This window comes from Ambystoma mexicanum, chromosome 1p (genome assembly GCF_040938575.1).
Source record: "Ambystoma mexicanum isolate Mex_15411 chromosome 1p, UKY_AmexF1_1, whole genome shotgun sequence".
Taxonomy (NCBI): domain Eukaryota; kingdom Metazoa; phylum Chordata; class Amphibia; order Caudata; family Ambystomatidae; genus Ambystoma; species Ambystoma mexicanum.
Window position 1 is genome coordinate 421,569,887 of NC_090921.1, and position 15,671 is coordinate 421,585,557.

Sequence of the window (15,671 nt, forward strand, 5' to 3'; positions counted from 1 at the left end):
AATAAGGGGCGGGGCTTATATCGGGAGATGATTTAAAGGCATAGACAAACACCAGACGCCCTGTTAACCCGCATCCGTCCGATGTTGAAAATCCAGCTGACGTCCGGGCACCAAGTACATCTAACAGGGTGGCCATATTAGGCGATCAGGAATGGCTAAATCGGGCAACTGCAGAACCTGACTTGTGTGGCCCAAGAGTGCCATCCTAATGACCAATTTATTTGAGGACTGAACGTGGTACCTTGCCTGTGATCATGACACTGGTGCTGCCATCTAATATTTGTAAATAAGGAAAGGATACGTTGGGGATCCTATTTCTGGTTAACATTTGAGCAGAACCTTGTAGAGACTTAATATTTGTTTTTGTTTAGTTTAAAAACCCTATTCGATGGATCCCAAACATTTTTTAAAAAATTATGCTGTTTATGTAACGTTAGTGAATGTGGACAGTGTCTCGCAAAAACGGTCCACATTAGTAATTTATGTATCCTAGCATCCGTGCCGGCGTGCCTATTACTGAGATGAGAAAATAATTGTGTATAAAAGTATACCGAAAAAACACCAATGTGTAACCCATTCCCGATGTGATGAAACTTGCATTATTTGATTTGCCTAAGTGAAATCAATTTGATGAACCGATTAGTAACATAATTACATGTGTGGAATATTCTATTTCAGAAAGTCACTATTGTATAATGAGGAACTCTCCAAGATGACATAAAATCAAATGGGAGGAGAAGTGGGGTTAGAAGTCACTCCGATTAGACTGCCCTCTTCTTTAATACTACCGATGACCAAGGAGCAGTTGGTTAAAGGTGATGTCATTTTTGGAACACTGCACAATCCGATACATTGACCAATTACATTAGAGAAAAGATACTTACCTGTAAGGAGTGTGTAATTCAGGGGACACTCACTCACTGACTAATGGAGAGTAAGAAGGAGAGAAAGGAGAATTGATAACAGAAAGGACAACGGAATAGATGGCCATCCTTTTTGGACCCATTTTATAGTCTACTAGCCAGTGCTCCAGTTAAGATTTGGAAGTGGGAGTATTTTACTCCCTATTTTTTAAAGTTGGGAGTAAAATGATTTTTAGGGAGTAAAAATATAAGTCCAATTCCCAATGAGAGTATTTTATAAGCGAGTACAAATGTTTTCACTAAAAAACTAAATAATTTTTGTAATATGTATTTCTTTGCCTTTGTTATTCATACACATTAAATTAAGATACAGGTTTACTTTTTCCAATTAGGCTGTTAAAATAGTAGTTTCTTCCTCTGGTGCTATGTGCACTACTGTGCAAGCCTATCCATGAACCAGTATGGGTGAAAGCAGGAGTGCAAGGTTCTAGATGTCTTTTTCCTATTTTTTGTTGAGGGTATTTTTGCTCACCATTTTTATTTTTTGCGAGTATTTGCCAATTTTTGGTGATTAAAAGTGGCCAATACACAACTTATCTGTAGGGCTGCAACTATGATAGCAATGGAAGTTAAAGACCTGTGCCTCCTTCAGCAGTGGACACAGCAGACAGATCCCACTACAGAATGATGGGAGACCAGGCTGTTGAGGTAAGCTGACCCCATCTTGCTGACTGATGCCCGCCTGTTCCTAGCAGTGGAGAATTGAACCAGTCAGTAAGATGGTGCCCACTTGTCTATGATAGGGCCAAATTAAACTCGGATGTAAATGTAATGTAAAGGGAAATTCATTCTCAGGGGAGCAGTACTCTAAAGGGAAATGGATTAAACTCTAGCCCCTGTCATTTTTAAGTACTGTGGACCGGGGGTATATAAATTGACTTTACATCCTCAGGAAATAAGTAAATATTTCATAGGCATATCTGCTTCTGGACTTTTCTATTCATGGTGTGTATACTGGAGGATCCCTTGACTCCTTTTCTATGCAATGTACAAGCACAAAGAGCAATGGACATCTCACTGTGCGTACCTAGAAAATAGTCATTGAGGCCTTTTGTTGGTTGCATCACCAATCGGAATCCTGTTCTTATTGTTGAATTGCTCAAGACAAAAGGGGAAAGGGTGATATTCGCTATCCATTTTCCCATCTTTAAGTTGCCCATTGAAGATTACAAATAAACACTTTCAGATGGTAATGCAATAGAAACGCCACAGAAGGAAATTTGGCAAACCTGCTTTTGTTAATCTTGTAAGTGATTCACATGCAGGAATGTTAAGTAGATTGTTTTGCAATTGAGTTTTGTAGGACATGGTTTGAATTTCTGACCGGTTCATTCAGCCGGTCAAGTGACACAGCGAGTAGAGTGCTCGCTTTGACATCCGTGCAGAGCTTGCTAACGCAGGTTCGAATCCCGGCAGGGCCAAACTCATCCTTCCGAGGTCGATAAATGAGCACCACACACCGTGGGTAATAATAAGCAGCGCTCAGATACCTGAGGGTTCGTAGCGCTATATTAATGCAAAATTATTATTTTTATTATTATTGAATGGGGCTAATGTTTATTTGCAATTAATAAGAATTAGAGAGATTTAGATTGGGAGGGATCTTCTAATTTAATTTGGTGTTCTATAAAATAATTCTTTTATACAGAGTCCTTATTCACTGCTCAACCCATCGGGGCGATGCACACTCAGGATAATTCAAATGTACACATGGTGATGCCTGTTTCTTCTGCTGTGAAGCTGGTGTTGAGGCGCAAGTGGCACAGTTCCAGTGGCTTTGTTATGTCAGACTTTCTTTGAAGTACTTTTTCCCAGGTGAACTCCCACATATCCTGTGCCCTGGAGGAAGGAGTTTGTTTCCTCTGGACTATAAAAAGAGCAGCTTTATGTATTCTTTCCCATGGTTGTTGTGGAGACACTCAGGCCAGACTGCTAAAACGCACCAGCTGTGCTATGACTGGAGCACTGTTTACCAAGCTGAACGTAACATGACGTTCAAATGCTGTGGCTGTATAGTTATGAAATCCCAGTAGCCACCAAGCCACAACTAAGCATGTCTTAATTTTAACTTGTTAATGAGCTGACTAGCGGACACAATCATTATGTTTTGAATCATGGTTGCAGACAACTAAAAATCCACTTCTACCTGTTGGACCCTTGGTGTTCCAGCGGCTGACTGGAATTAACCTGTGACCTTTGGCTCTTCCCTGCTGTCACCGAAGTGCAGTTGCTGAAGATGTCACAAGATTATTACAGCAAAGACACACAAGTGCACTATGATTTTTGGCATGGAGTATTATGAAAGGGGGTTCTGATTAACAGACCTCCTGTTCAGAAACTGAATTACCCAAATAATTTCTAAATATCAAAACGATTTAGGCTATAAACCCTCACAGCATTCCGTCAGAGTGAAAATGATCATTTATGATAATTGCACACTTTCAACAATATTGGGTGCTTGTTTTCTCTTCTATACCTTACTCTATTTTGCACCCATCAGCCCTTTTATTCACCTTTTGTAGCATACTCTCTCAATTATAAAGTCGTGTTCCTTAATTCCAAATGAGAATGTCCAGACCCTTCTCAGTACTATATTATGCACTCTATTTTTTTTATGTACAAATAAACCATATCACACCACTTGGTGTATTGGATATTTTTTTTGTGTATTTTCCGAAAAACAATATGCATTTCAAAATAATTTCATTTGGTCTCGCAAATGGGACACATGGTCAATGACTTGAGAAGAATTTGGTTCACGAAGTAAACAAAGGCTTATTAGCTTGGCAAGAACTCATTGATGAATTGACAAGATTACTGAAGGCCGATTAGCATATGTTAGAAAAAATATATATATAAAAACAAATCGACCTATCGGCAAAGGCTGAATTGCATAGCAAGAAAATCGTTAGCCAATACATGTTTCACTTTGCAGGTACAATATTGGCTTCCTATTCTGCGCTTCTTTGATGCCTAAATAATCATAAGTTTATCAGGTTTGTTAATTATGAACAAATGCAATAGTTCCGAATTACTCTGCTCCGAATCGTTGTGATGCTTTGTACTAACTTACACGTGCAGTGGCAGTGTCTCACACACACGTACTGCACCACAGGGGAGAGCGCGAAGCAAGGAGAGAGTAGTTTTCTTCTATGCTGCTCTAGAGCACTGCGCAAAAAGCAAAGGGCGTTCGAGTTACAAATGATGTATGGTCCGAACATAAAAACAAAGCGGCAGAGGTGTAAACCATGAAATACAAATTACTCTGGTGTAAGAACTTTGAATTCATGAGGGCCTGCTTTGGGAGAGGTCCAACACTGCACCAACCAAGGGCATCCGTCAGTGGGGCACTTACGGGTACATTCGCAGAGGTCGAAGTGAATGGGCACTAAATGCTATGGCGTTCCTCTATCTTTTGGCAGGATCGGCTATCGTTCCCTTACGTTTTTGATAGCTGAGATCCGTTCCTGGATAGCAGGTGAAGGGCATGTTTGTTTTTTGCTGCCCCATTACTGTGGATTTGAAACTCTGTCCTGCTGGATGTGCCTTGATGGCATCACCCATTGAGCTTGCTTGCGACATAAAGCCCATTCCCGGGCCCCTTTATAGCCCTGCTCCCGCATTGGTCACTGTTTTTTATCAACCGATTGGGCTGGGGCAAGGTGGGTATAAGTTAACAGGGAACATAGTTCACTACTTTTTGTACACAGACGCCTTTTCATTCAGAAAGGCAATACTTTAGTATAGTTTCTCAATTCATAGAAATTCAGTGGGAACTTCGAACATCTTGCACTCCTAGCTACAGGTTCAATAACAAGAGGCGTGAGAGGTGTGTTGACTGGTCTGCTGTGGGGCACTAACATGCGTTGGTGGTCTTTTTGCCGGATCTATTGATGCAGGACTTGGTTGCAGCTGCCAGGAGCATTAGTTAAGAGGACACCAAACGCGCGCAAGAGTGGCATGACGTGGCATGGTCTGCTGTGGCGCCGGGGGGAATGCCGGTAAGCAGACCTGTGAACTGCTTTTCATAAACGCTCTTTTAAACTTTTCTCTTATTTTTTCCCCTTTTGACACATTCTACAACAACTTGTATTGACTTTTACCCTCTCATTGACTCTTCTAGTCCCAGCTCCTCTTCCCCGTCCACTCCAACCCTCCGGCATACTTAACATCTGTGTGCATTGATATATGTCCAGACTGGAGGGTGCAGCACATAAACAAAGGATCTCCAAACACCTGCTGCCCGAACTTATGCTTTGGGCATTCGTGGCAAGCAACAGTTTCTTAATCCCAGGAAAAACAAGTGGATGGGCCATTGCCCATTGCAGAAACTGGGAGTATTGCGGCAAAGGTTGTAAGCCCTGTTAACCCGCATCCGTCTGCTGTTGAAAATTCAACGGACGTCAGGGCACCAAATGTGGTGGTGGATACTCTAATGGTGAATGATCCATTTATGACCACAAGTGAAAGGACTTACACGGCCAAAAGTAAACAAATTAGCAGTAAATCATCTGTGCAAAGCGAAAAGATTACCAACTTTTTACCACTCGCATTGCTGGCCCCACCTTCTTGCTTACCAGCACTGGCACATTCTCCTATCTCGATAGGCATCATAGACAACAACTCCTTAATAAATATGTGCATTGACCTGCGAAGAGCATAGATAGGTGGTTTAGGGGCCAACGCAGACATTTCACTGCTAATTCCAAATACAACACAACTCTGAGCTATTCCTGACCTGGCATACATTGCACAAACTGTCATGGATGAATCTGAGCTCTCAATCATTGCTAATACTAGTGATACAACTGATGACTCATCCAACCAGCATCAAGCCAGTTTCAACCTGAGCCTAAATACGGTTGCGGTAACTGTCAATGCCATTTTTAGGCTGTGCTCCACGATGGCAAATGAGCAGCAGGCTATAAAACGCATGTTCGCCAGACTTGTGGACATAATTTTGTTGAACAGTGCCAAGGAGGTGGAACAAGGAAGCAAGGACCTATCTGAGGAATATTATTGCAACAGTGCTGGGACGAAGGACAATGACCTCAGCTTGCCTGACTCGCCAACTTCCATCATGACCAATCCCCCCATATATCTTTATTGGAATCTGGTTGTATTGATGCAAATTGTCTAACGGTCTCTCCCAAATTGGTATGTCTAACGGTCTCTCCCAAATTGGTATATACACCGGTATATGCACCGGCGAGACAGCGCCACCTTTTGTACCCATGGAAGATCCCTCAGTAAAACTCAAAAGTAGGAAATATAAGCCAGAAGCAGTTTCCCAGCAATAGACCATTGACAAGGCCCCCAGCTAATGCTGGTTCGTTGGTGACTTCCTCTAATTCTCTTAAGCCGCTGCTACTCTTACCTTGCCGGCGGACTCAAGCCTGACACACAAGTAAGCTACAAAACCAGATGGTTCCCTCACAGACTGGAATCCTAGATAAATGGCTCCAGGTTCCTGAAATGGACCCGCCGGTAACTATAGCAGAAAATACAAATGGGGGTGCTCACCACGAAGGGGCAGTCGATACTAACACTGTGTCTGCAAGCAAACATTGGAACTAGGGCGATGTGTCCATCCCAAGTTGTATTTGCTCAATTACCACCAATTTGGATATATTGCCCTCTAGAAAGGGATTTGGGAGCAGAAAAAGCCATGTGGGCTTACACTGTACAGCAGCAAATATTGACTGCCCCATTCATGACCCCGGAAACTGACCCATAAGTACTGTGACTATAGGGTCAGCCACAATCCTATAGAAACTCAGGAACAATGCCCTCTACCATCTCGAAATCTCACATTTTATACATATTGAGGAAACTACAGCAACAAAGCGTAGCCCTTTTTTGAATAGATGGAACTTAATGCACTTGTTTCACTGACGCAAATTTAAGACTCTGTTTTACTCTATGGGAGGAAAAAAGGGCCAAAATCGCCATAGGTATCCTCAGTCGCACAAAAACCAAAGCTACGAGTTGGAAAAAGGCAAGCACTCCACAACAGACAGTCTACCACGAGTTGGGTCCCGGTGCTGGACTCCCCTAGAGGCTGACTTCCAGAGGCTGATCCGCTGCTCTGTTTCCTTTTCTGGAACACCCGGGGTTTCAGATCATTCACTAATCATGCTGAAGGTATGCTTGCACTAAATTACGCAGAGATGTTCCTGTTACAGGAGACTTGGTCATTGTCCGCCATACAGGTCGATGGATACAAAACATTTACCTTGCCAGGTACTAAATCCACCAGAGGAAGGCCCACTGCGGGTTTATGTACAGGGGTCAGAAATAACTACAATGCTAAACGATATAATCTGTGTATTAATTGCCTTCATTGTGTGTGGAAGTTAGCAACTTGTTTAGCAAGTATATTTGTACTCTAGTGATAAATATTTGATTCTCTGAAGGGTACTGGCACCAAGGAATTGCATGTATGCATTAAAGAGCCCTTTCTAAACTGGAAATCACCCAGTGGGGGCAATCCTGATTGCTGGTGACTTTAATGCACACTGCATCTGTGGAGGATGAATGGAGTAGTTGACGGAGACATGTAGGGGACTTAATCCCTCTTTTACGGTGTATAATCTTGAGTTACTCCAAAAGGGACGTCGGTGGACAGAGCTCCTGCATAAATTCCAATTTGAACCCCTGTTCCCCACCCGTCACGAGAATTTGCTTGATGTGATCTGGTCGAGGGGATTCAATTTTTCTTGCTTAGACTGTGTTTACTACTGAGATGCTAAGCAGGTCTATGCTAAAATATGAGATTGTACCTACCCCTCTGGGTGACCATGCAATGATGATTGCTACTTTCAACATAATCAAAACACTATTTTTGCTAAGGCTTTGGTTACTCACCAGGGCCACCAACTTATATGGTCAGAATTGAATGTTTAAAATGTCAATACTCGTATAATATCACTGTTCCCGTCTTCTATAGAACTACTACATCATTGTGGAGGCGACATCCATGACTTATTACTACTAGTGTCACGGTACCTGCCCCCAGACACCAGGAACAGACCAACCAGACTAGGGTATTGGCACCCATGGGGACCTTCAAGGTTCCAAAGGATTCCCTAAGGGATTTCTGGACTCATGCTGCCATCTCAAGTAAGCCAGGTTTCAAAAGGAGAGAACCACGTGCAGACCAGTCTGAGGCATGCTGAAGGGACTACTTTACCAAGGGACTACTTGCTAGGGTGTGGATGGAGGGACTACTTTACTTGGGAACTACTTCTTGAAGGCTATAAGAACCACGCTTTCCGTACAGAACACGCTTCGCATTATTCTGCAAGTCCAGGCCTGTTTTCAGCCACACACGTCCCGTCCTCTCGAGTTACCTGCAAGGAAGGAGGAGAGAGAAGAGAACAGAACAAGACTCTTACCTGATGCTCCATCTCGGGCGGCCCGAGTCACGGCTTCTGCAGAGCTGCAAAGGAAAAGACACCAGGTTAGCAGCGCAACGCTAATACTTGCCAGAAGGCTGCTCATTCCAGCGATCCATAGAAGCACTATCCCTCGATCACCGCTCCATCATCCGATCGCTGCTCCGGAGCTGCTGCATCTGTAGAAAACAAAGAAGACATCCGGTTAGCTGCGCAGTGGGGGAAAGGCCTCATTCAAACTTTGAAATCTTGCGCAGCGCCGCTCCTCACCTGAGGGCAGCCCTTCCTCGCGGCCACGCAAGACATCACCATGCACTCTCCGCTTTTGGATATACCGCACCTGCAGAATACAAAAACAGGTTAGGTGCGCAGAGAACCAATACTGTGTGGAAAGATTATTGCATAACGCTGCCGCTAGACCTACCTTGGAAGCCAGCTACCATTTCCGGAAGAGACCCCGCTCCATATTGAGCACCAAGAGGAAACCTGTAAGGAAGAAGCACAGGAGTGAACTTTTGGCAGCTTTAACTCTTAAGCAATCCATACCTTGGAATAAAGACTTGCCCATTGAGTCAGTTGTCCGGAACTCTGCAGGATCAGTGAAGTAACTAGATCCTTGAACTACTACGCACCCTTGCACACAGTCGCAGGATAGAGAGTCCGCCATTCATAACATACAGGTGAGACATAGCAGAGGGATGCACGAAGAGGTCACGGGAGGCAGGGGTTGCCCTAGTCTTTATGGTTGGGTAACATTTGGTTTAACCTTTGAGGCAACCTGCTTTTGTGACGAAAAGGGGAATCAGAGGGGGACACAAGGAACCACTCCACTCCGGGCGGTTCAGCTCCGATCGGCGCCCCTGTGCAGACCAGATGAGCGTAACAACTAGTCTGGACGTTGACACAGGAAAACGGAGATCGGCCTCCAAGGTTAAGGCATTCTGGCCTTCTTTTCTTTGATGCTACTATACATGAGGAAAAGCATGTCCTCCGGAATAGTATTGTGGCAATTAAAAGACAGCCAACGTTCAATGATTGGGGGAAAAAAGCCATGATCGAGACTTTTATCACCGATTACAAGAATTGGATACGTTTGCACAAGCAAAGTATCGGCTCAGCAAATTGGAAAATGGTATTTGCCTTGATCAAGACTAATGATGCATTCACATTTTGGAATTTATATTGCACACATTGTGCTGCAACCACCCCAAAAGAGATCTGTGGCATTGCTGAATTAGTCTGGTCTAAGTATGTGGGAAAATGATACTGGGACACCTCAGCATTGAGCAGAGACCCCAGGCTAACATTCCCTCAGGAAGGTGATTCCATGGTAGCAACTAGTGAGGATGAAATATTTGATATTCCCACTAAGATGATATTTTATCGGGCCCCGGGTTCTTATGGCATGGCTAATATCCTAAAGAATAATCCTTGATATTGGGCAACATTTCTAAATACTATGCATCGCACAAGGGGCCATACCCAGGAGTTGGCGCAACGCCACATTTATACAATCTATAAGAAAGGAGATCTTATTGAGCCACCTAATTATAGACTGTTTGCAATGTTGGACACCAGTAGCAAAGTATTTGCTACCATTTTGCTGCGACTGTTAACTAAATGGGCTAAGGAAAGGCAGTTGTTAAAGCCGTTGCATCTTGGTTTTAGAGAGGGCTGCTCTACTATCTGAGCTAAGTGGGTGCTCCAACTCTTGGCAGTAGATGTGTTCGGGGCATCTGTGCTGCGAGATCTACACTGTGGGCCAAATTGGAAGGCTGAGTTATCAACAAACATCTGTTGTAATTTATTAGGACACTTTACACTGATGCCAGAGTTTGCATGAGACACTCGCAGGAAGGTGCAATCTGTCCGCCAATGTCTCAAAATAGAGGACTTGAGCAGGGGTGCATTCATGCTCCTCTTCTGTTTAACCGCTATGTTGCAGACATGGGTGAGACTTTGAGTAATTGTGGCAATTTTCCACCTCATGCAACTGCTACTCCGTGGATCGCCTATGCAGACGCGCCTGCTGGATCACACTCCAGTGGGACTTCAACTTTCTATAGACGCACTCGTCAATTACTTGGAGGTGGGCCAACTTAAGATCAATCGGAGCAAAACCAAGGTCTTACAGTTGTTGGATAAAGGCTGTCGGGCTTTGTTGTGTAGGTGACACATGGGTGACGCTAAACTGGACGTGGTGGGTAACTACCTATACATAGGATTGCCTTCCTATTGCACCCGGGCCCTGCAAGATATAAGTTATACAGAACCTCAAAAGCCATGCACAGATGGCTAGTAGTGAAAGGCTTTATAAATAGTGCCGGAGGGGGATCTGTAGAGGGTCTTCTAGAGGTTTATTCTAAATCTATTGTCCCATGTATATTATACGGACTGGAAAACCTCACAGAGAAACGGGTCGAGTGGCTTGATAATTTAGAAGGCAAAATATTAAGATCTTTATTGGGCATTCCAGTGGGAGTTTCCGTGGCAGCATTAAAATTGGAGTTGGGCTTTACTTCCCTTTACACTAGGTGGAAGCTTGCCTGCTGCGAATTACTGAAGAATAAAAATCCATCGCGACAGGTTGATCTACCAGTTAGTATCCTGCCCCTGTTTGCAGCGCATTCACGCTTCCAACAGGGGAATCTGGCACATTGCGACTCAGTAAATACTGTGCATGACCATTTAACAAACATTGTCTAGATTTGGTTGGTATGGACAACCCTGTTCACTTTCTCCACAATCTCAAGGTAAATTCGCTCCCCTGGGATCGAGTAAGTTCTTCTGATAGCATGGTAACAAAAAGACACTATCTGGAATTTATATCCCGAGGGTTTACACCACTGAGACCTCGTAGCTACTTAACAAAAATGTGTTCACAAAAACTGAGGCATATATCTTACGTTTAAACCTACTACCGGTTTTGGAATAAACTGGTGCTTTGGTGAATATGCCTTGAGAAAACAAGTTGTCGGTTGTGCAGATGTGGAATTTAAACAAGTCGACATATATTGACTAGTTGTAAGACTGCACAATACTGTTATTTTAATAGCCATGAGCATTTGTGTACGGCCATTAAAGTATAGTAACTGATACATTTTGGGCAACCTTGTGGCCGCTGATTCCGTAGTTATTTCAGCAGTTGCCTGGGATGGGATTCTGGCCAAATTGAAGTAACTTGATGTACGCAGCTGTCTGTGAATGAGATGAAGATTTTAAGACTACTGTAAGTGTAAAGATGTGTATGTATTATAACTATTATATGCTATTTTAAATATAAAACTTATAGATTTAGATGTTTATGAATTAGACTAAGCTTTTAAGGATGAATTTTAAAAGTGACAAGTGTAAGAATGCAATGTAATTTATGTCTTTGTTTTTATTTTAATCTTTTTCTATGTGCAAAAGGCTAGACAAATTAGCCAAAATCATTAAATAAAAAAATAACAAGGAGCTTTTCACCCAGAAAAGTGTTAAACAAGGTCAGACATCAACATTACTGCATATAACAAATTCTAGTTTTACCACAACATCTGTGATATAAGGTTTTTTTGTACTGAGTTCAGGTGTCGATTTCCGAATTGATTGGTGGTTAATGTTGTGTCGCATGTTTTGTATGTATTGCAAAATAAAAACAGAAAAGTAATGTATGCATTTGTTCTGTGATTTCTAGATTGTCCAGTAAATGTCCACAAGAACTGTAGAAGCAATTTATTATCAGATTGCAGCAGCACCAGGCCCAAGGTAAGTTTTAGTCTTTTCACTCAAAAGAATGTTGGTTTTGATGAACGTTGTTTGTTGTTGGTGTGAGCGGGGCATTTTCTGAACCATATGGTGCCCACGCCGATACTTGGCACATTTGTTGCGTTATGCACTACAGTGTACTTCAAAGCAGTACTTAATTTGTAAAAGAAATGTGGCAGTGTCCAAATATTTTCTAGCACTCTTGTGACACTCATGGTGGGCTTTCCCCACCACTGTTGCCACCCCCCATATCTGCTCCCAACAGTGTCGACATATTTGGGGTTACAGTACTGATCACACCTGCTCATTGTAGTTGATGGATGCAACGTCTATCATGCAAGTGAGTCCGCAACAATAAGTGCCCGGGCTAAAACTTAAGTGCCAGGGCTCAGCCCTGGCAAACACCACCCCATTCATCATCTCCTGTATGTTAATTGTCTGAACAAGGGAACTGTCCTTCGTTTTGCTGCAGCAAGTACATCAACTGCTGCTTTGTCATTTTTTTACAGACCATCTGATTCTCACCTCTTTCCTCTTTTCCCCCCCCAACTTCACACCCCCCTTATAAAGTGTTTCACTGCTCTCCTCAGAGCACAAGTCCAGGGCACAGTGGGTGGGTAGGTGGCATCTGCACCCTTTTTTCGTAGAGCGGAGGCCGTCCTACTTTGTGTTTATCAAGGAATTAAAAAGAAAATGTTTCCTAATAATCCAGCCACCCCAAGACCGCCCCCCTGGAAGTAAACTGCTGTGTCCAGATTGAAACCCAGGTTGCACGTCTGTTTGGCCAGACCATGGAAATCCCTAAACGGGAAGCTGCAAAATGGCAAACCCCATGGCCTATAATCTAAGAAGCAAGATCTCCAAAACTGCCACTTCTTACAGACGCTTGAGATCCCTAAGCGCGAGCAACATGTAGGTAGTGCTGCCATTAGAACTCTGCTCCATAGCATTGGAAGGGGTAGCATTAGAATTGGGGGACCCAGAGATAACGCAACCCTGCACCATTGAATCTTTCAGGCAAGATATCTCGCACACTCAGAACCCTCCCATACACCTTCCTATTAATGTGTGTTCTGAAAAACATAAAGTCTTATTTTGCAAAACTGCCAAAGAATGGAAACAAAAAACAGGCTTTGTTCGGGTGGATGAGACTATGCTATTTCCAGATAATCCACAAACTCCCAGTCAACCTCCAGACAGTGTACAGATTACACCTTCTGATGTGCAAAAAACATTACTCCCATTTGCTAGCCCTTTGGACTCCTAGTTTCTAGACAGTGCAATAACTTATTGCCGGGTGCGGCTAATAATGCACAAAACCACAAACTTGGCGTCTACTAATGTCACCAAGGGTCTGCCTTCGGGTCCCGACATCACTAGTTAGCAGAGAGGCTGCCATCTAAACTCACCAATTACCATGGATTACTTGTCCCAACCAGGGGACTTTGCTCAAACTGAATTTAACATATCTTCCATACCAGTCACAGTTCTCTTCTTTGGTCCTGCAATCTACTAGTAAGGCTATATGACACCATAAAAGAAATTGGTTGCCTCACAGACTTGCTAAAAGACATTTAAGGAAAACTAAAACTCATGCACCCAACCAAAATACTGTTCACTCTGACCTCTATGTATTCCAAAGATGTTTCAGATTTTTAAAGTTCTTGTCTAGAAAACACTCACAAAAGCGATCATATAACGAGAGGTTAAGTGTCATTCTAAATCTTATGCCTCTTGGTGATCAGAAAAATCTATTGCTTTTGCACAATGACAAGCTGAATAATCAAAAAGGACAACAATCTCAAAGGGAAAACAAATGAAAACTGCTTCTCACGTTATTGCCCGAGGACTTTATGGTTACACGAAATAGATGTCCCTTTTTGGAGAAACTCAATAAAGGCAAAGAAAAAGGACCCTGCAAACAAAGGGGGGGTGGGAGGCAGCATTTTTGCGATGTCTTTTGAAGTGTCATTAACAATAGAAAAAGACATATCTTCCATTATGATAAGACAGCAGGCAGCCAAAGGATCTCATACTGTGATGAACCCATGGAATTCATCCTTTCTTCCCAAGGGGGAGCCCACCCCTTTGAGACTAGGGAGGTGAGCCTGCTATGCAAAACACTCTCTTAGAGACAGGGTCGGCAGGATCTCACTTTTTAGGGGACAAGGACTCTCCAGTGAACAAGTCGACACCATCTCCCTTAATACCAAACCCCAAGTGTTTTCAGCGTATATGTGAACTGATAATGACCAAATGCATTATCCGGCGAGGGGTTAAGAGAGCTGAACTTAAGGAAAATACCAAAAGAAGGAGAGATATGGTCCCATACCCTAGAAGTGGTTTACCAGAAACCAGAAGATAAATTAAATGCCCAAAAGGGCAAATCTCAAATTGCCACCCTAAGAGGTGAGGGGCCGGGAGTTGTCTATTCGAGCCGGAAAGAAATAAGACCTGGGAGGGTTGTATATGAGAAAAGGATACCGCAAGGGAGAAAACCCTGGGTGAGTACTAGGAGCCCAGTTCTGGGCTGAGAACCAAAAATACGTAGAGTGTGGAAAACCAGGGTAAATTGGAGCCTGCAGTAATAAGCAGCTCCCTGCAGACGGCAACAACCTATTGCCTGCAAGAAGCTTAGATGCCCTGGAGGGATAAGCTGGAGACATCAGGTGAACTCATGAAAAGCTCACAAATACAAGTAATACATTTAAGGGATGAACAGTTTCAGTTAACTAATACTTGGTGGAGGATCACAGGAATTTACTCTTTAGTTGGTTTTCAAAACCAAGGTATTTGCTTTTTGACGACTTGTAGAGAGATGAGAACCAGAGCAAGCCAGACCCTCAATTAGAATCTGCCAGTCCATTCTTGACATCAAAAAACATATAACCTGCAAGAAGCTAAACGACCCTGGATGGGTGAGGAAGAGAGATCATTTAGACTCTTGAAAAGCTCACAAATCCACATAGCTGACCTAAGCAATTAGTTCAAATCCACATAGCTGACCTAAGCAATTAGTTTTTGAACTGTTGCAGTTAATCTATACTTTTCAGAGGGGCGCAGGAGTCCGTACTCTTTGTATATATTGAAAACTATGGAACTTATTGGTTGTGAACTGTGCAAGCAGGCAAAAGCTTGGAGTCCCTTTGCTGAAGGGAGTCATGCTCCGAAGAAGAGGCGTAAAGACCACTTCTGGTTGAGTTTTTGTTTTCCTTTATTAGTGGTAGGGCTAGTTAGTACCATTGCATAGCATAGGTCTGGACAGAGGTCAGGTTTTGATTTTGTATAGACATCCGGACTAGCACCTTTTTATTAATAGGGAATTTCCATAGTAGAAATAGAACTAGGTAAGGCATTTCCTTTACTTTAAATACGTGAATCACTTTGCAACATTTCTCTCCAATGTCTGACCTACTACGATACTTTCAGAACAACACCCACAGAGTCTGCAGAAAGGATGTTAGATGCTTCTATAACCCTGACCACTTCTTCAAGAAAAGTCTAGATACATTAGAGGAACTGAGAGCTTTTAGTATTGCCACATCATGTGTGATACCTTGAGACAGTGTTGCAGTAAGGTGGCCTGATTCCAATACAAATTAAA

At 43.0% G+C, this 15,671-nt stretch overlaps 1 protein-coding gene across 3 annotated transcripts in view; it reads left to right on the plus strand.

The window, feature by feature from the left end:
• Positions 1–15,671, plus strand: part of ARHGEF18 (Rho/Rac guanine nucleotide exchange factor 18) — a 1,645,252-nt gene that overhangs the window by 454,085 nt on the left and 1,175,496 nt on the right. For all 3 annotated transcript variants that reach the window (XM_069649229.1, XM_069649230.1, XM_069649231.1), the window contains one exon: positions 11,997–12,067. In XM_069649229.1, coding sequence (XP_069505330.1) covers positions 11,997–12,067 — 71 coding nt within the window. The remainder of the gene's footprint in view (positions 1–11,996; positions 12,068–15,671) is intronic.